The following is a 20649-nucleotide window of genomic DNA, read 5'->3' as shown; positions in this document are numbered from 1 at the left end:
TTCAAAACACTGAACTTACAAGTCTAAGACACTTGAGACAAAGTTAAATTGTAAAGATGGGGAAGCTTACAAGCTCCAAGTACACCAGTAATGTAATAAATAGGGCAGTTGAAGAATAGCTTCTGGACTAAAGAAGCTGGATTTCTGCCGAGCACTGCCTGCACTGGTTAGGAGTTCAGGGCTAGGTGCTAGCCCAGAATGGACGGCCAGAGGAGGCTGACCAGCGTGGTGATGATCAAGTCCTAGGAAGACTGGCCAAGAAGATGCTCAGCCTGGAGAAGAAGGGGCACACGAGTACAAACATAGAAAGGATGAGGAGGCGAATGAGGAACAAGACTTGTTCTTTTTGGACCCAAACAGCAGAACCAGGCGCTGTGGGTGGGAAGTTCTGGAGACAGATTTTCTGTTGATATCAAGGAAAACTTCCTAAAAATTAGAGCGACCCACCAGGAGACTGGCTGCCACCAGACAGAGTGGTACCCTCTCACTGGGGGCCAATGGAGAGGTACCCTCTCATCTCCAGACAGAGTGGACAACCGCCTGTAGGGCAGTCTGGAGTGGGAGCTTTTCCAAGGACAGCTGCTGAAACCCAACTGAAAAAGTGATACTTAAAGGGTATTTTAGCTTTTGGCAATATACGGCTTCCCTTCCTAATCTAGACAAACCATTTTTAGAAGATCATAGACTTAGAACTGGAAGGAAAATCAGAAATCACTTTAGTTCAAGCTCATTTTACTTATGAGTAAACTGAGGTCCAATTAACTCTACAACTCCCAGAGATAACAGGAGGATAAGCAGCACTTGAAATCAAGACCCTCCTCAACTGCTTTACTGCCCCCAAGATATCACAAACCTACAGTACCTGCCACGGTCTTACCTCTTCTGCTTGTATGGTTTCCCTCTCAATCTTCTCCAGGATCTCCTTCCTCAGGGAGATCTCTTTTTCTATGTTGCGGGTTGTGTCTGTTGCTCGCTGAAGCTTGCTCTAAAACAGGACGGTACACCACAGACAGTGAGCCAAGACACTCTCCTGTAACTGTGGAGGAGGGGAAGGCTCTCATCAGGAGGGTCTTCCTTACTCCAGGCCCTTCCAAATGGGAAGGGGGCCCTCAGCCATGGGCCATAGGCCCAGCCTGCCCCAAAACTAAACATGCAGAATGGCCAAGGACCTTTAAATGCCATTCCCTGCCTCTTATTAAAAATAAGAATTTCATATAAAACACAAGAGTCAGCTGACTTGGAATTTGGGAGAATTCAATTAGACTGGGTTGAAATTTCTTTTTATTTTATAAAAAAAAAAAAGATGTCCTAGAAAAATATAATAGCATAAACAAATATTTCAGCCAATAGAGGGGGATGCAATAGGGCACAGTCTGCAATCCAGAAGAACTGAGTTCAAATCTAGCCTTAGACACTTACTAGTTGTGTGATCCTAGACACTTAATTTCTGCTAGAGTTTCCTTGACTGTAAAATGAGGAGCATAATAGTATTCACCTCTCAGGGCAAGGATCCAATAAGATATTTATAAAGCATTTAATACAGCACCTGGCACCTAGTAGGTGCTATATAAAGTTTATTCCCACCTCATTCTCTTTAGGACAACAGGACATTTAAATGCTGTAGAACTATTCATTTATACATGACTGATCACAAATCAATCTTTACCTGTCAAAAACAAATCCCTCTGCTATTGTTTTGTTAGGGTTATTTATTATTATAACCTGTAAAATAATAAGTTATATTTATTTTTTAAAATCTCCAATTCAGATTATTCTTTTTTATCAACCATATCTGAATAACAAAATTTTACAGGACAATTTTGGGAAGAAAGGGACTAGACCCAAGATTTGTCATTGAGAACAAGAGGAAAACTCCCTTGCTGACAGCAGATGGGCATTTGCTCAGCAATCCATTAGCCTAACAAAGCTGGTGAGATGATGGTGGCTGCAAAGTTCACCATCTCACCCAAGGGTATCTGGCCAGTGCATCTAAGGGACAGGCTTTGAACACAGGTCTTCCTGACTAGAAACCAGCTCTCTATCCACCAAGACATGCAATGTCTCAGTATTTTAGAATTTCATATTAAATATTTTTTCAACAGTTGATATTTGGGATCATTTGGAAGCCCTGAGTTCAAGTCCCATCTGTGGGCCTTGGAGCTCCCCATCCTCATTTATAAAATGAGGGGGTGGATATTCCATTCTAGCTCTGACCTTCTATGAAACTGGAAAAAAAAAGAGCTATTCTAGCTAAAAATAGACCAAAGAAGCACAGCAGAATGTTTCCCTTTTGTGGCTAAAAGGAATATTCTCTTTATCTCTGGAGGGCACATATCCCAGACAGTCCTAGTTTCAAGAAAAGATTAATGATCAGATGGAGGAATACTTTTCATCAGATTTTGGAAACATCAAAGGAATCGCCCAACTGAAATATAAGATATCGACTCCTATGTATCCTCCAGTAATAATAATTAAGTAAATATAATTAATAGGGATATTTCAGGTGCAAAGTCTCTGATGACCTAGGAGTCTGGCTTCTTAAGCTCTCCCTCCCAGGACTGCACAGGCCTAGGGTCAGATGGTAAGAAGAGACTGGAGGCTGTGTGGTTTCACCATCTAGTCAAAGGGCCTGGTTAAATCTGTAAGCTGGTCATTCTCCTTGACTAAGGTAATCAGGCAATATGGAAGCTCAGCTACACAAAACATACAGCTCATGAATGGAAGAGGTGACTAACATTGGTTAGAACAGGGACCAGAAAGATCATTCTTCTCTTTCCCTGCCATCTCAAGGTCATCTTCAGTCACCTCAGGACACCCCAAACAGTCCCATGCACAGGGGCCCTGGGTACCATGGCTAGTCCCCAGTCATTGTTTCCTTCACTTTCTACCAACAAATACTGTCTCACGGTTGCTTGGACACCATGTTACTTAAATTCTAGGACAAAGACTCTGGAAACCCTGTGGGATTGGAGAAATCCTCATTTCAGCTGAATGTGTTTAGACCACTGAAGTTATGTTACATGGGGTGAATCCATGGGCATCCCTGTACCCCACACCCTCCAAAAAGAATTCCTGTCTCTTAAGTCTCTCTTTTCACTGTCCATAGTCTTCAGGATGTTGTTACTGACGTCAGTTAATATTTGAGAGCACAGGGATGGGTGAAGTACACCATTTTTAGGAAAGGATAAACATCTCTCCGTACTATTTGCAGAAGATGCTTCTGTGACTTGAAACTCTAGCTCCTGTTTGCACAACATACACATGGAACGTGGACCTTTTTCTCCCCCTTGGCAGATAATCATAAGGGAGGCTAGATGAATTTTGGGATGTCTGGCAATGAAGAATAATGAAAAAAACAGGCAACGGTGAACAAGAATAATATTCATAACATTATTGTCTAATGTATCCTTAGCACTCTATCAGTTTCAAAGGGATTTTCCATACAGGATCTCATTTATTCCTCAAATTTGTCTTGTGAGGGAGGCAAAGACAGGAATAATCATCTCCATTTAACAAGTGAGGAAACTGAGTCTCATATGGAATGTGGACCTTTTTCTTCTCCTCAGCAGATAATTATAAGGGAGGTTAGATGAATTTTGGGATGTCTGGCAATGAAGAATAATGAAAAAACCAGGCAACAGTGAACAAAAATAATATTCACAAGATTTTGTCTGATGTCTCCTTTGCACTTTATCAGTTTCAAAGGGATTTTCCATACAGGATCTCATTTATTCCTCACAACTGCCCTGTGAGGGAGGCAGAGCAGGAATAGTCATCTCCATTTAACAAGTGAGGAAACTGAGTCTCAGAGAGACTAAGTGGCTCATCTTATTCAGTTAGCACATAGTGGTACTCAAGCAAAGAAGGATATCCTGATGACAGATTAAAGGATCTTTACATCAGATGGCTCTAGTTCTCATTAATCTAAGGAGCTTCTGGTAACCGAAGTGGGCCAGGTGTGCCCAGCTATGTGGCCCTGTCACTCTTACTTTGTATAAATTGAGAGTATGGAGAGCATTTCCCGCTGTAAGCTTGAGCTGTATCAGTTCTCGATTTCGTTGATCAATATTCTCCAGAAACTGAATATTCTCAATCTTTAGCTGCTGAAAATCCACATCATGGAGTGACTCCCCAACCTCTTCCTTCTACAACTCAAAAAAAAAAGAGATAGCCAGTGACCATTCCAGTGGTGACTTCCATTAACCACATTTTGGTAAATAAATTAAAATATTAATATTTTCTTGGTAAATATAAGTAATCTTAGAAATACATTTGGTACAGTCATTTCTATCTTTAAAAACTCAGGAAAGATGGCTCCTAAAATTTACTGTGATAGAAAACCTTGTTTAAAATCCATTAATTGTATAAATATGTATGTATATATTGGATTTAACATATATTTCTACCGGGTCTAACATATATTGGATTACTTGTCATCTAGGGGAAAGGGTGGGGAAAGGGGAGGGAAAACTGGATCACAAGGTTTTGCAAGGGTTAATGCTGAAAAATTACCCACGCTTATGTTTTGAAAATAAAAAGCTATAATTAAAAAAAAAGTAAAATCTATTTTGTGCTTTGTTTTTTTTGTTACAGCCCTTTTATTTCCAAATATGTCCCTTCCTCTCCTCAGACAACTACTTCACTGGGTAATAAAGATTTAAAGAAAGAGATAAAAAATATGTCAGGTAAAGCCAAGGAGGAAGTGGTATATTTCTCAACTTCTCTCTGGAGTTGAGCTTAGCTATTGTCATTCTGAGGCAGTTTATTTTTTTTTTCTATTTACATTATTATAGATGTGTCTATTGGAGGGGAAAAAAACCTTCTCACATGACCCAAACATTTCAGAGTCCTGTTATAGCCCTGACTCACTGGACAGAACTCCATGATTCACAACAGTGCTCGTGCATTAGCTTCTACCAGGTTCTCATGATAAGGTTATAGGAATAGGGAACCCTCCAGCTCAGCTCATTAGAGCTGAGTGAAAGTCTAGCCCCTTCTGTAGGCACATGGGCAGCCAGAGGCTCCTATTTGATCCCCTTTCTCTGTCACTGAAGGTCATCGGAAAATGACTGGTGACTGAGCAAGAGGGGCCACCCACTCTCTCCTCCTTCGTCTTGGGCCCCCTGACAGCTCTCCCCTGGCCTTCTGGGGAGGGTTTCCCTCACACTGCCCAGCAACAGCAAGGTGGACCACATGAACATTCAAGGCAGGAAAGCTCTCCAGGCTCCAGCAGTGGCCTCTGCTCTGTTATTTCTCTGAGCCCAGATCCTAAGGTAGAGTGAACTTGGGAGGTCCATCGTCATTGAGAAGGTTGGGCCCCAGGGATTCAATTAGAGACAGTTCCTGGTGCTATACTGTTCTCAGAAGCGATGACCAGAGGACCGGCCACTCATCCCTGGCTAATTGGATCACTGGAACCTTGAGGGGGCTGCACAGTGACCTGCCTATTGAGCAGTCCCTCCATTCTCCTGGGAGTCTTTCCTACCTTCCAGGAGAGTAACCAAGGACTGACAGATTTCTGTTTTCATGTTTTAAATAGCTGTCAGTACATATTTAGGAATCTTTTGTGTTTAATGCATTTGTGTATGTCTCTGTGTGTGTATGTGTGTATTAGAAGAAATAAATGGCTTTGCACAATTGAGTTACTTTTCTAGAAGAGACATTTTGATCCTTTTTGGAGAGACTTTAGACATTAGCCAGACCTAACCTTTGTTTAAGGAGTTTTTCCTGGAAAAACTCCAAGTGGGAGCCAGAGAGTACTAAAAAAACCCTGATCCCTCCCTTTGGGATCAAGTAGGACTGAGCCAAATCTGTACAAGTTTAGGGTAAGAGCCCCTGAGTAGGAAGACAACATCCCGAGGCCACAGATTTTACAGTAATTAATATATACATATACATATAGATGGTGGATATATGTCTATGTATGTGTGTTTATGTATATATACATACACATACATAGAAACACTTATATATGTGTATATGTTTATATATGAATATAATGCAAATACATAGGCATATACATGTATTTGTGTGTATGTATATATCTATATCTATGTATATCTATATATATATATATACACATATACACAAATATATTCCTACATACACACACATAAATATAAATATACATATAATATATATAAACTCACATGATTTGTCTAAATAACACCTCAATATGCCTATCCCCTGCCCTCCAGGACACATTTCCCAGCCCCTTCAGATCCCCCTCCAAAAAAAAGCACTACACCTGAGACACTGCCATGTATCCACATCACATACCTGTCTCAACTGCGTCAGTATTTTTTTCTTCTGGACTTTGAGGGAAAGATTTTTCAAACGTAATTTGTCCTTCAAAGCTTCCTTTAAAATAAACAAACACATATTTTTCCTTTTTTTCTCCCCTTTTCCTTCTCCCACCACACATCTTGAATTCCGATGGACCATAACACTCAACCTCCTTTATTTTGGGATGCAGGTAATTCTACCCACATGGCTACAGTCACACTTTGGTCAAGAAAATCTGTCCTCGATTCATTTTAAGGCTCCACTGCATAGGGGATGGTCCTGCCTGGGCTTTGGCGAGGGGCTGAGTAGCTGCATTTCTGGAGACTTTTTGGACTTTGGTTTTTCAGACGCTTGCTATCGGCTTTCCTAAACCAGGTCTCCCAGGTCCCTCTTTGAACCTTCTAGGAATCCATTAGCTACAAACAGTTACACAAAAAGCTCTCTCTTCCCCAGAGCCTTCCCAATTGAAGACATTTCCTCAGTGTCAACTGAAAACGGAATAAAGAAGAGAATAAAACACAAAGAGAAGAAAATTTGCCTGTCTGTACCCTATGTGGTTTTTTAGACTAAAAATTCAAAATCCACATATTTTTCTTTCCCTCCCTCCAAAAGAGTTTCATATCTTTAAAGAAATTATAAGGGGCAGCTCAGTGGCACAGGGGATAGAGCACTGACTCTGAGTTCAAATACTTGACACTTACTCTGGGCAAGACACCTAATCCCGAATGCCTCCCAGTAACCACCACAAAAATAGAAATAAAAGCTAGATCAAAGACATTATATGAACAGACATTTAGATTTATAAGTACCCTGGGCCTTGGGGTTTCAGGCTCAGGTTCCCCACTAAGTCAATTTTCTCCTCTATAAAATGGGGCACCTGCCCTACTGACTAGCCCCCCAGGAAGTCATTGTGTAGTGGTCACTGTTGGTCATTGTATAGGATAGGAGGGTCTCCAGCTGGATGCCGACCTTGGGATGGCTGAGCATGTTGCTCCCCAGCCCCAGCACCCCCCCCAAGCTCACCCTACGAATGTTCCTGTCTTCCACGTACTTCAGCACCCGCTGGGTGGCCACAGCACTGCCCCGTTTCTTGGATATCGTGTTCAGAATCTCTTTCTCAAAGTCCTGCCCAGCCTTTTTCACTTCGCCCCATCGGATCTCGGCTTCTTCTATAATAGCCTAGAAAAGTCAGGTCAGAGCAAAGAGTCTGAGGTTCAGAGCTTTTGGCGAGCTACGTGGCGTCCGTGCATGGCTTCCCGTCATGAGGGCCCATTCTGGGTGTCCCTGATTGGGGCTGGCCCGCTGCTCCCTGACCTCAGCATTCCACCCAAGCTGTCTCCCTCCCCCCCCCTCACCTCCACCCCACAGAATCAGTAATTCACTTAAACTAAAATTTTAAGTTACTCCTTCAGGTGTCAATCCAAATACCAAGGAAGCCTTTCTAGTCTTTCCAATTATTAGCGGTCCAGATTGTTCAAAGGATCTTGGATTTGTCTACAAAGTGTATGTTGACTCCCCCACTAGAATAGTTTCCCAAACCTTTCTCCCTGTGGGAGTTTCCCAAAATAATTGGGAATAATGGAGTTCTCACCAGGAGACAGGACAGGGCTATCTGATCTGCCCCTGGTATTTTGGAGGGGATGGATGGAAATGAGCTTGGCCATTTGGGTTACATCTGCCACCTTGCTCCTATCAGAGCCCCTTCTAGCATGACAGCATTTCAGCTCTGCCAGAAAAGTGAGCACATGCCCTGAATACTAAGAAATAATGGTGGGCCAAACCGCACTTAGATAGAAAGGGGCACAAACCATGCAGGTGGTCTAAAAGAAATTTATGGGGAAAAAATGACAAGCTTTTGGAGAAATTGGTGCTCACCTGAGGAAACCTGAGAGTCTCTTAACTACAGGATACAAAAGACAAGAGTTTTGGGTGGAATCTATAAGGGGGGAAGGGGAGCAGATTGGCCAAAGTAAATAAAAACAGAATCCAAATAAATGTTTTAGGTCACGGTGAGTTTTCTGCAGGCTCAATGATCTGGGGGAAATAACAATAAGGTAGTTTTGGCGTAGATGAGGTATAGAAAGAGACAGGAAGCTAAGTGACAAAAGCAGGAAGTCCTGAACTCAAATCCAGTCTCAGACCAAGTCTGTGGGCAAGTCACTTAACGCGTTTACCTCAGTTTCCTCATCTGTAAAATAGGAATCATGGCGCCTACCTCCCAGGATTGCTGTGAGGATCCAATGAGATCATATTTGTAAAGTGTTTAGCAAACCAAAAGTACTATGATGACCATTAGCTATTATTAACTAGTATTATATATTCCCATGTTTATAATGCAAATGTGTTGAAGTAAAATCAGTCTCTAAAGTAGGTGTATATCATGAAGCTTGTTAGTACATTGTTCACAATCTCGATTTCTTGTAGACCACATTCTTTCTGATTAGTCACAGCTATTTTAATTGTTTGACAGGGAATTAATACTTGGAAGTAGAATCTCCTGAAAGAGATGATAAATTAGGAATAAAGTCAGATGATTGGTACTTGACAATCTACTTTTCTTATTCATCAGGATGCTGCAATGGGTAAAGATGAAGGAACTCTCCAAGAAGTAGCTTGCTAGCAGTAACTCACAGGAGAACCCCATTGAGAAGACCAAGGTCCTCAGAGCAGCTGAAGAAATCAGAGGGACAATTTCCCTCACTGTGAAGTTGTCCCTTTGATTTTTATTGATGTTTATTTGATGTTTTATTGATGATCCAAGATCATTCTAGAGAAGTTGCCTTCTCGAACTGCCTTCTAGAGCCAAAGCATAAATTCCTCCCCTCCCTTGCCCACCCCAGAGGATGCTACCCCCGAAGGTGTCAGGTCGCCATTCTCTCAGTCACCCTTCATTTCTTGTGACCCAGCCCTCTCTCCTTCAGGATCTTGTAAATTACTGAATCCTGTCAATTCTTCCTTTGAATTTCCTCCAATTCATCCTCTTATCCCTCCTTTATCCCACATCTCCTCTCTTATTTTCACCTCTGCTCCTCCCACCTGCCCTTCAGTTGATGGTCTGCCCCTTCATTCACTGGTGCTTTTGTTCTGCTCTAGGCTAAAACCTCAAAAGACTTCTTAACTCCTACATGTGCAAGTTGGACTCTGCCTCCAGTGAGCCTGCCCAATCTAATTTTATTCCTCCCACCCCAACTCCCCAAGATGCTCCCTTTAAGTAGGCCAGTCTCCTCACTGTCCATTCCTTTGTGTTCTTATCCTTGCCTGGAATGAATGCACTGCGGTCCATCCCGCTGGGCCCCATCCTCGCTCCTGAGCCAGAAAACTCCCATCTGCCCAATCCAGGATTCCTTCCCTCACTCCCCTGGCCCCCATGGCTCCTCCCTAAGCCACAGTCTGTATCACACACTTTGCTATTTAATTGTTAACTGGATTGTGTGGTTTATTTTTGGGTCACCTGGATGAGTCCGGTCTATCCAATTAAGTCATATGTGTCTTGAAGACAGCAATGGGTGTTTGCTGAACAGCTGGACCTCTCCTTTGGCTGCTCTGCCTCCTGGGCCCCTTCCCACAGTTCAGACCCCATGTTGTGCGGGAGATCTTCCCTGGCCCTTCTTCCACCCTCCCTGCCAGAACCCTTCCTCCAGACGTCCTCTCCTTCACACAGTGTACATCTGGTATATACCGAGCTGCTTGCCTGTTGTCCCCCCCATCCCCTGAGACCGTGAACTCCTAAAGGGCAAGGACCTTAGCACAGCATACAGTCGATGCTTAATAAATGCTTGCTGATTAACTAATGGATGCCAAATATAGATGTGTATTTATTAGCTAACTGATTAATTAGCAATGATTGAGAAAAGAATTATACTGACTATTCTTGAGAAGATGATACCTCATACCGCTGAAGTTCCTTCTCAGAATTTGCTCTCAATTGCCTCATTTCTTCTTTGACATCTTCTAGTTCCCGCAGGGCTAGGTCACATTTCTGATCCACGGAGAGGAGTATTAGCCGATCTGTGGTTACCCGGGATCTGGATTTCCGCCTGCCTCGAAACTGTTGGTTAAGAGACTCATGACATCATCAAGCTGGAACCAGGTAAATAAAGGAGTGTCTGGGGCCTGGAGCCCCCCAAGAGGAGGACCCAACATGGAAACTCCAACCTAGTCTAAGCCATTAGGAGCAGTATAATGGAAAACATCCCCATGGCATTCTTTTCAGAAAAGTTCAAAAATGATTCATAATGTATATATTTTTTAAATTAATGTACAAGGAAAATCAGAAAAAAAATTAAAAAAAACTTATTTCATATATAACTGGGAAACAAAAAAAATATTAAATAAATCTTAAAAAGAAAAGTTCAGGAAAAAAAAAGTCCATGAAGCTCCATCTGGACCAAATCTGAAGTCAGAGCCAGGACCTCAGGATTGGAGGTTGGGGGAGTGGGGGTGGGTAGGGTCAGTTTCAAATGTAAAGTGCACCTGGTCCTGGAAGGCCATTAAAAACTTTTCTAAATTTAATTTATTCATAATTAAAAAAGAAAAAACTTTTCTAGCACCTGTCTCTCTCACCTTCCATGTATTCAAGATTCCAATGTAATACTGGGAAGCAGGATCTACATATTGAGGAAGGTTCTCTTCTATCAAAAAGACTTACCAGTAACTAAAAATACCTTCTTCCACACCAATTAAGAAAGAAAGGAAAGGAGACATTAAAGTAAAAGCAGGGAGAAAATGACAAGGCAGTTTCTTGGAGAAAGCGGTGATTTACAAAGCAGACATGGAAAAGTCCCGAAATATTGGAATAAAATGGTACAAATGCCTTGCACTGAACTAAATACCTGTGTAAAGTCCATTGTGGATGACTTGAAATCGGATAAACGTGGGAAGCGCTGATCCCGAGGTTCCAGCTTATTGTAGTATTTCTCAAACATCTCTGTTTCGATTTTGAGAGAAGAGTTTCCATAGCTACAAAAATGGAAGATGACTGAATAGATTTCACTGTATGGTTACTCTTGAGCCAAAAAGGACAGTGGTCAGCATCAAACTAACTTAAAGGACCACAAAATTCAGAGGCTTGCAATTGAACTATGTGTTATTATGAAGATAAGACTATCTAGGTTTCACCTTGAAATTTCTACTTTGTCAAATGTAAATCTCCCCAATTACTATATTTTTGCAATTACACACGTAGCACAACCTTCAGACATTTCTCCTGGTTTATGTGGTTTTTTTTTTTCTCAGTTATTTTATTTCCAGCACCCAACAGATGGAATATCTACTGGAAATTCATTAAAAACAGAAGTAAGTTTGCAACAGATGGTTCTTAAAAAGTTTGAGATGATGAGCGATATTCATCATGTGCCTACCCAAATAATGGCTTTCTAACCTTCTCAAGGGCAAAAATATAAGCTTATGCCAGTATCGGGAGTATTTCTGCTATTGTCCTGTTAATACAGACAGTAGAATTTATTACTTTGGTGAAAAAACAGTTGTAAGATTCCTACTGTGTGCAGAGCCCCACTCTTATGTGTGGAGGAGGATATCAAGATGATACCCTCCCCCACCCTCAAAAGCATTAACAAACTAGGAATTAGAAAGAAAAACAAGAACAAACACTAGATTTTTCTCCCACTGAGGAATTTTTAGGAATAGTGTGCAGGGGAACTGATATCTGACAGCGTCCTTTTAGCTCAGATGACCCAGAATATAATCCCAAGGTTTTAAAAGATGCCCTGATTTTTTTTGTGATATGACATTTCTCTGGTGAAATTAAAGGGAATAACTTAATCTGGAGAGGCAGTAGTTCAATTGGTGGGAGTTTCCTGACAGTAACAAGATCCCTGAAAGGGAATCATTCTTTAAGAGAAGAGTGTTTCTCTTCTCCCTCAAACACATCACTTTGAAGAGATGTGAGGTACTTAATCCAGAAAAAGGCAGAGAGCAAGCTCCAGGAAAAAAAACACACAAAGAGAGGCTATTTCATGAGAAAGAAACAGCAGCTTCACATAATAGAATCCCTGGAAACAGAGAAGAATGGTAGCTATGAAAGAGAAGGTCTTGTAAGCCCAACCCATCCAGCAGATATAATATATCCAGGTTTGAATGAGGAGTCTACAAAGACAAAAGAACTTAGCCAGCTCTGCAATCGTACCAACTATACATGTACCTCACTACCATGGCCTCTAAGTTTGAGCCTATCCTTACAGTAGCCACTGTGTGAAGTTACGTGTGCCCAGGTCTATGGAGTGATATTTTGTAGCTATTATTTCTTATTATGCCAAAAGTAAATGCCTTTACTAAGACTTAATTGTATCTACTGGCTCATTGTTCATGGGAAACATGCCAGTAGGGGTTCATGAGCTACAATGTTAAAAGTGCCACAGAATGAATCCCAGAATTCAGGACCCAATCCTCAAGTTTGAATGAAAGTTGGAAAAATGGCCCCACACTAAAAAATGGAAATTGAAATCTTTTTTCAATAACACATTACTTTGCCAGAGTACTTAAATTCCCATCTGGACTATATATTCCATCCTAATCTTTCTGCTCTAGTTTTATTTCCTGCCTGTCATGGTTTTGAAAGTGTAGTCCTGGGGTTCTTAACATAGGGTCCATGGATAGATTTTAGAGGATCTGTGAACTTGGATAAGAAAAAAAATTACATTTTTATGTTTTCACTAACCTGTATATGAAACTTAATATGTCCCTCAATTATTTAAAAGCATTATTTTGGTTACTTTATAGAGCTAGGAAAAAATAACAAAATTCATCTGAAAGAACAAAAGCTCAAGAATTTCAAGGGAATTAGTGAACAAAATGCAAAGGAAGGTGGCCTAGCTGTACCAGACCTAAAACTCTATTACAAGGTGACAGTCATCGAAACCATTTGGTATTGGCTAAGAAATGGATCAGTGGAAGAGGTCTCCCAGTCTGCATCAGTAGTCTCAGCCAATTAGCCAGTCAGCAGTACATGTAATGTAATGTCCTGCTTTCTAGAGCCCCCAAATTGGGGGTGACAAAATGTACTATTGTTTTCTAGAGCCCCCACACTGGGGTGGATTAAAATATAGTGTCCAGAGTAGCTCTCTGGAGGACCTTGGGACCAGCCTGAGTCCTTGGTCTTAGTGGAGAAGTGATGAAGGCAGGAGAGCCACCATAAGGCTGGTCAAATCTTCCCTTCTGTGGCTGAGTTTGTCCCCAGTTTATATACTCTATTACAATTAAGTCAATTCATTATACTGAGTATAAGCCAATCATTATATCACTAAGGAACCATTATTTGTTATAAGATTAAATCAATCATATTAATGACCATGCTAAACTAGATAACCATTGTATTATCAATTCCACTGAGTTAACACTTTGTTGTAAGAATCCTTGCCTCAAGTATATTTCTCCAGAGTTCTGGCCCATTACAAGTAACAAGATTATGTGATGATCAACTGTGATAGACTTGGCTCTCTTTTATAATGAGGTGATTCAAGGCAATTTCAATAGACTTGTGATAGAAAGTGCCATACACATCCCGAAAGAGAACTATGAAGACTAAATGTGAATCAAAGCATAGTATTTTTACCTTTTTTGCTGCTTGTTTGCTTATTTTTTTTTCTTTCTTGTGTTCTTTTTCCTTTTGATTTAATTTTTTTGCACAGCATGATGAATATGGAAATATGATTAGAAGAATTGTACATGTTTAAACTATATTGGATTGCTTGCTGTCTTGGCAAGGGAGGAGAACTAAGGAGAGGGAGAAAAATTTGGAACACAAGGTTTTGCAAGGGTCAATGTTGAAAACTATCTTTGCATGTGTTTGGAAAAATAAAATATTAATAAAGACATAAAAAAACCTTTTCTATTGATATCTTCTGTTTTATAACACTTATATTCCCTAGTGTATTCCTTCCTCTTCTCCATTACTCTTTCAGAAAGTCATCCATTAAAACATAGATTCTTCAAAAAAATTTAATACATCAAAAAAGTCACGTTGATGGTCTTTCCACCTCTGAAAAGAAAAGAAGGACATGCCTCAGGGGAAAAAATAAGGCAGAAGACTAATGCCAAAGAGTAACTAGCAAGTTCAGTTACTCTGAACCTGCAGAGTCTCACAGTGGGTTAACAGTGACTTAATCCAGCAAAAGTTTATAAAAACTTAACTCACTTAAGCCGATAGACCCAAAACTAGGACAGGAACATGTAAACCTCTGACTTCTTCCTTAATCATATCATTCTGGAAGCACTGAAAACTTGCAAGCCCCCTGAATGAGCTGTGAAAGTAGCAGAAACTCAAGCCAATCATCCCCCAAGAAGTGAGCAGAGATCAAAATGAACATAAAGTCCAAAGTCAAGAAGGAAGCTGGAAAAATGAGAAAATTTAAAAAAAGACTTGACCATAAAAAGCTACAACAGTAAGAGGGAAGCTCAACATGACAAAAGACAATCACTTGAAAACATCTATAAGCAAAGCCTCAAATTAAAATGCAGATTGGACAAAAACCCAATAAGAATTTCTTAAAATGCAAGAACTAAAAAAAAAGAATTTTAAGAGAGTAAAAAAAATTAAAAGGAGAAATGTGATATGAGAGTGAGTGATAAATGAGATAAGCATAATAGATGAAAAATAGGAAAAAAAATGAGAGCTATGAAAAAAAGTCATGGAAAAAGAACTAACACTACACAAGTAATAACTCTCTAAAATTCATAATTGGCCAAATAGAAGCTAATGACTCCATGGGAGAGTAAGAAATAATTAACTTCCCTATTTCTCTTGATGGTTGACCATCCACTAATCCAGGTGAATCATCTTTGACTTTTCTTTCTTCCTTCTTTACTTTTCCCCCAACATTCCAAAATCCCTTTTGGCTAGGAAATTTGGTTGTTATTGAAAGACTTCATTGAAGTACATATGTCTCTTCAAACTTTTCAAGGTCCAAAATGCTTCTTAAATATTTGTTTTTTACTTTCATACACTATACTGTCACAGCACACATTAGGCATAAGATGGACTTGTGATTTCATCAATGTAAGAACTTTCTTGTGAAGTTTGGAACTCATCTAAAAGTAGTAGTAGATATGTCTTTAGAGTGTTACCCAAAGCTCAAAGTGAGGAAATGACTTGTTCATGATCACAAAATGAATACCTAGTAGCAAGAGGGATATAAACCCAAATTCTTCCTTGCCTAAAGCAGGTACTCTCATCACACTACCTCTCTTGGCTTATGCCATAACACAATCAGTTGTCAAACTTCTACCTCCTCTATTTAGAGTATACTCTATAATTACAATGTCACTATCACACTGGTAGGCATTCACCTTCTAAGGGATAAAACTGCCCTTAACGCATGTCAAGAAATAATTACATGTTCTGCTTTGACCAGAAAGATCTAGCAGATGTCTGGATAACTGAAGTCCTCATCACAACTATACCTTGCCTCTGATGCAGGCTTGTGTTCAGTTTTCAAAGTTGATCATCTATTTCTTCTTCCTACCCAGTTGATCACTGAACTGATAAGAACCAAGTCTTTCATAGTTGATCATCGCACAATCTCACTGTTATTGTGCACAATGTATTCCTGGCTCTGCTTGTTTTGCTCAGCATCAATTGCAAATCTTTCCAAGCCTTTCTATAATCAGCTTGTTCATCATTTTTTATAGAACAATAATGTTCTATTATCTTCATATACCACAACTTTTTCAGCCATTCCCTAATTGATGGGCAACTACTTATTTTCCAATTCTTTGCTACCACAAAAAGAGCTGCTAAAAACATTTTTGCACAAGTGAGTCCTTTCCACTCCTTTTAACATTTCCTTGGGATATCAACCCAGTAATGGTACTGCTGGATCAAAGGATATGAAGTTTTATAGCCCTTTGGGCATAGTTACAAATCGCTCTCCAGAATGGTTGGACCATTTCACAATTCCACCAACAATGCACTAGTGTCCCAGTTTTCCCACATCTCCTCCAACATTTATCATTATCTGTTCCTGAAATCTTAACCAATTTAAGAGGTGTCAGGTGGCACCTCAGAGATGTTTTAACTTTTTAGCAAGTATTCATTAAGTACTTATTTTGGATTAAGGATCAGAGTGGATGCTAAGGATATAAAAACTAAACACTAAAAAATTCCTGCCCTCATAGACCTTCCATTAGGGGAGCAACAACATATAACACATAAATAAATATAAAAATGCATACAAATTAAAATACTTTCATGGGAAAGGAATGTAGGCATTAACAACAAGAAGAAACAGAAATAGTCTCTTAAAGAGATGGCACTTGAGTCAAACTTTGAAGGAAATTATATATTCCAGAGACAGAGAGGAAGAAGGTATTTCAGGATCACTTAAAAACATTATGGAAAGCAATGTTAGTGGGAAATGGAAGGTTGTATTAAAAAATAGCAAAAAAAAAAAAAGCCAATTGGATTGGAATATGAAATAAATAAAGGGCAACAGATAGGAAATTATTTTCAAAGGGTGTTGATTAGTTGGAGCCAGATTATAAAGGTTTCAAATGACACTCAGAAGGATTATGTATTTTATTCTAGAAGTCATAGGGAGTCACTGAAGCTTGCTGAACAGCAAAATTGCATGGTCAGACCTGTGCTTTTAAGAATATCAATCTGAATTTCTAGTTAAAATTCTTTGGTCTATTCATATTTGTCCATAGGGAAACAGCCAGTAGAAAGGAAGAGATTAAAGATAAATGAGAGTGGAAATGATAGAGAGAGCAATGTGCTGGAGAAGATATGTTGAAATGGGGTCGATTGTTTCTATTGAGTTCTGCCTTGGCAAGGGAGAGGGCCACCTTTTCAAATAAGACAGTTGAAAGAGGAGGAAGGGTGATGTGAGTTAAGCAGGAGGGGAGAAGAAGGAGCTCTCAGTGAATGACCTTTTTTCAGTGAAATATATAAGGCAAGGGTTTAATTGGGAGGTAAAAAATGAGGTTTGAAAAAGCTTGAACAAAACCATTTGTGGTTAGCGTAATGGTAAGTCACTAAGTAGGAAAGGATTGCCTTGCTGCAGTGAGAGCCAGGTTGAGATTATGTAACACAAATTGATAGTGGACCCAGTCAGCATAGTTTCATGATTTTTTCCAGATTCATTCATCAGCTTGTATGAAAAGCAAAGGCAGGAGAGAGTGGAAGAAATTCAGTGTTGATGCTTGTCAGGGCAAGATACAAAATCTTGCAGGGTCGATGTGCTTACAGCTTATGTTTCTACATTTTTTTTTATTCTAGTTTTGACTATCTTATCATCACTGAGAAATCCACTGTAATGATGTTCCTTGGGTTCTTAATTGTCTTTCCTCTTGAAGTTAGCAATTATAGTGCTGATTTTTCATTATAACGAGCCTCAGAAAATTGAATCTTGCATTCTTCTCTTTGGGGATGCAATTTCTTTTTATTCAAATTGGGTTTTTTTTTTCTGAAAACAATTTCCTTGAATATAATTTATTTTTTCCTCATTTCCATCCTCCTTATAATTTTTCACCTTCTTTTATTTGTGCTGATGTGTTGTTTTGTTTTTTTTTTTTTAACAGTGTTGCTTAATTAACTTTTCTTTTGTCATTTGATCCATGAACTGGGTTACCAAGACCAAAAATTAATCAACAAATGGCCAACATCCCAGCAACAAATCTCTCCATAGGGAACTTGGCTGGTCCTTGAGACCTTTCCAATGTGGTAGAACTGATAGATCTTGTGGAGTTGGCAGAGCCTTCAAGAACTCAGAGTCACCTCTGCATTAAAAGGAGGCATCAAAATACCACAAGCATGATGGAAGATCCTTTTATGCAAGACTGATACAAGAATATATATTAAATGTGACTGCTTGGAATGAAGCAGCATGGTTAGTCTGTAATCTCATTAATATGATTACAGACCACACTACAATTACTATAAGCATTCAAAGACACTTCTCAGGGTGTATCCCATCTGTGGGTACTTCTGTTACTTTAACTACTTCAGCTGTCAGTCATATTTCTAAAGGGGATAGACTCTTGCTCTTCACTTTTATTTCCTATCTAAGTGAATTTTTACTTGCTTATGTGGATTTTTAGCTATTTTTCTTCTCCTTGTTTGTTTTATTGCTCTTTAAGGAATATGTGAGGGGCCATACTCTGTGAAATTCTTCAATTCCAGCCTAAAGGCCACATCTTTCATTAAGCTTTTGATGGTATCTTCTTCCAGAAGGAAGCTCTCCCTCTCTGTTCTCCTACAGCCCTTTTGACCATTCTTCTTCAATGTTCTTCCATTTTTATAGCATTCTCACTATTTCAAGGTAGTTTCATATGTGTTATTACATTTGATTTACCCAACTATGCTAGGTACACAAATGGGATCCCCCTTTTACAGTAGAGGAATGGAAAATTCAGGCCTGGAGGATAGATCACTTGCTAGCTGCATCACACTAGCTGCAAGACATCAAGTAAGAGAACATGATCTACAATCTGCAAACTCCTCTTCATCCTATAAATGGGAGACATTTGGGGCCTAATGGGAGCCCATAACATTCTGCTTTGCATTAGTCTCTCTCTATATGTCTGAGCTCCTCCACCCCACCCCCCATCCTTCCTGTCATTCTAAGTTCCCTGAAAACAGGAATTCTTCTTTATTCATTTCTATATCCTCCACACTGCACGGCACAATGCCATGCATGGAAATATCTGGTGAGTCATGTACAAAAATGTTTGTAGCAGCTTTTTTTGTGGTAACAAAGAAATGGAAAAGGAGTGGACGTCCATCAACTGGGGAATGGCTAAATAAGCTGTTGTACATGAAGATAATGGAATATTATTGTTCTATAAAAAATGATAAACAAGCTGATTATAGAAAGGCTTGGAAAGATTTACATGAACCGATTTTGAGCAAAACCAGCAGAAACGGGAATACATTGTACATAATAACAGCAGAAATATTCAATGATCAACTATGAAAGACCTGGTTCTTCTCAGTGTTCAATGATCCAAAGGAATCCCAATAGATTTTGGACAGAAAATGCCATCTGCATCCAGAGAAAGAACTAAGGAGACTGAATGTAAGGCAACACATGCGATATTCACTTCTTTTTTCTGTTTTTTTTTTTGTTTTTTTTTTATCTCTCCCATGGTTTTTCCCTTCTGCTCTGGTTTTTCTCTCCCAACATAATTCATAAAACAATGTGTATTTAAAATATCTGATGAGTGATTGATGATAAATATATGGCACTTCATATGCTATTCCATACATTCTCACTTAGCATCTTAATCTGAAAACACAGCACTGCAACTTTGTTATTGTTGTTTGTTCTTCATTATCTAAGGGGACCATTATGTCAGGGAGCTGATGCTATGCCATGAAGTGAATTGGATTCAAGTGAGGGAGGGCTGGGCCCTCTCCCCCTCCAGAGCCATCTGAGTTCAATGGCAAGCTATGAATCAAGACGATTAAAGATGGCCCTGGATGTGTCAAAGGTTTAAGATCACAGAGATGAAAGGAAATATCGAATCCATCCACTCCAAGCTCAATCTTTGCATAATATCCCTCTGCAAGTGACCCTCAAATGTCTTTTAAACTCAAGGCCTATGGCTTAAAATCTATTTGTTTCAACCACATCAAGAGTATAGTTTATCAGAAGTTTCTCTTCAAGCTGAATTCATAGCACAGACACAGATTCAGCAAATACTTGTATACTTACAAATTGAAGCACAAAAGTTATAGCAATATTGATTTTATTATTATTAATCAAAAATATCATTAAATTTTAACATAGATATTTTGGTCCTGCTTTCCATATTCTCTATGACGTAGTTTCTAAAGTAAGTGCATTATAAACTGTTAGAAAATCTGATATATTTTCTAAAACTGTTTCTTTGATTTGTTACATGAGACAAGCAACCACTTCCTATATTTAGATGGTTATATAAAACAGATGGGAAATCCAGTCTCCAAATGGACTTGTGACCCTGACCTTGTACTTGTTATTCAGAGAATATACAACTCCTTAGGCTTAAATAATTATTTCTCATACCAGCAATAATAACAGACTTTTTAAAGACATGAATATTAGAACTGTTGCAATTTTTATTCTTTTTTTATATGAACAAATGAAGTTTTCTAAACTATCTAAATTCAATATAATCCTAATATTAAAAGTATCAAATAATATTAAATGAAATCATCAAAATTAATTAAAATGATTATCTCCTTAGAAACTTTTATTTTTTATTTTTTTTCTCAAAGCACTTACTGGGATACAAATTAATTCAATACATATTAATTCAACTTTAGTATGACCTTTCATTTTTTTTCAATCCTTTGTTAAAGATATTAAAAGTTTCACAAGCTTAATGAAAGAAAAATCCAATTTAAGAGCTGGCAACAACCTTAAT

General features: G+C 39.1%; 1 protein-coding gene across 1 annotated transcript in view; it reads right to left on the bottom strand.

The window, feature by feature from the left end:
• CCDC113 (coiled-coil domain containing 113) overlaps positions 1-20649 on the bottom strand; it is a 31664-nt gene that overhangs the window by 2910 nt on the left and 8105 nt on the right. The window contains exons 2-7 of the mRNA XM_031949940.1: positions 11118-11244; positions 10172-10333; positions 7309-7464; positions 6280-6360; positions 3990-4145; positions 878-985 (exon numbers count right to left, since the gene is read on the bottom strand). Of these exons, the coding sequence (XP_031805800.1) occupies positions 878-985; positions 3990-4145; positions 6280-6360; positions 7309-7464; positions 10172-10333; positions 11118-11244 (790 nt within the window). The remainder of the gene's footprint in view (positions 1-877; positions 986-3989; positions 4146-6279; positions 6361-7308; positions 7465-10171; positions 10334-11117; positions 11245-20649) is intronic.

The sequence above is a fragment of the Sarcophilus harrisii genome, chromosome 2 (assembly GCF_902635505.1).
Source record: "Sarcophilus harrisii chromosome 2, mSarHar1.11, whole genome shotgun sequence".
NCBI classification, from domain to species: Eukaryota; Metazoa; Chordata; class Mammalia; order Dasyuromorphia; family Dasyuridae; genus Sarcophilus; species Sarcophilus harrisii.
This window is presented reverse-complemented; position numbering and strand designations above follow the sequence as displayed.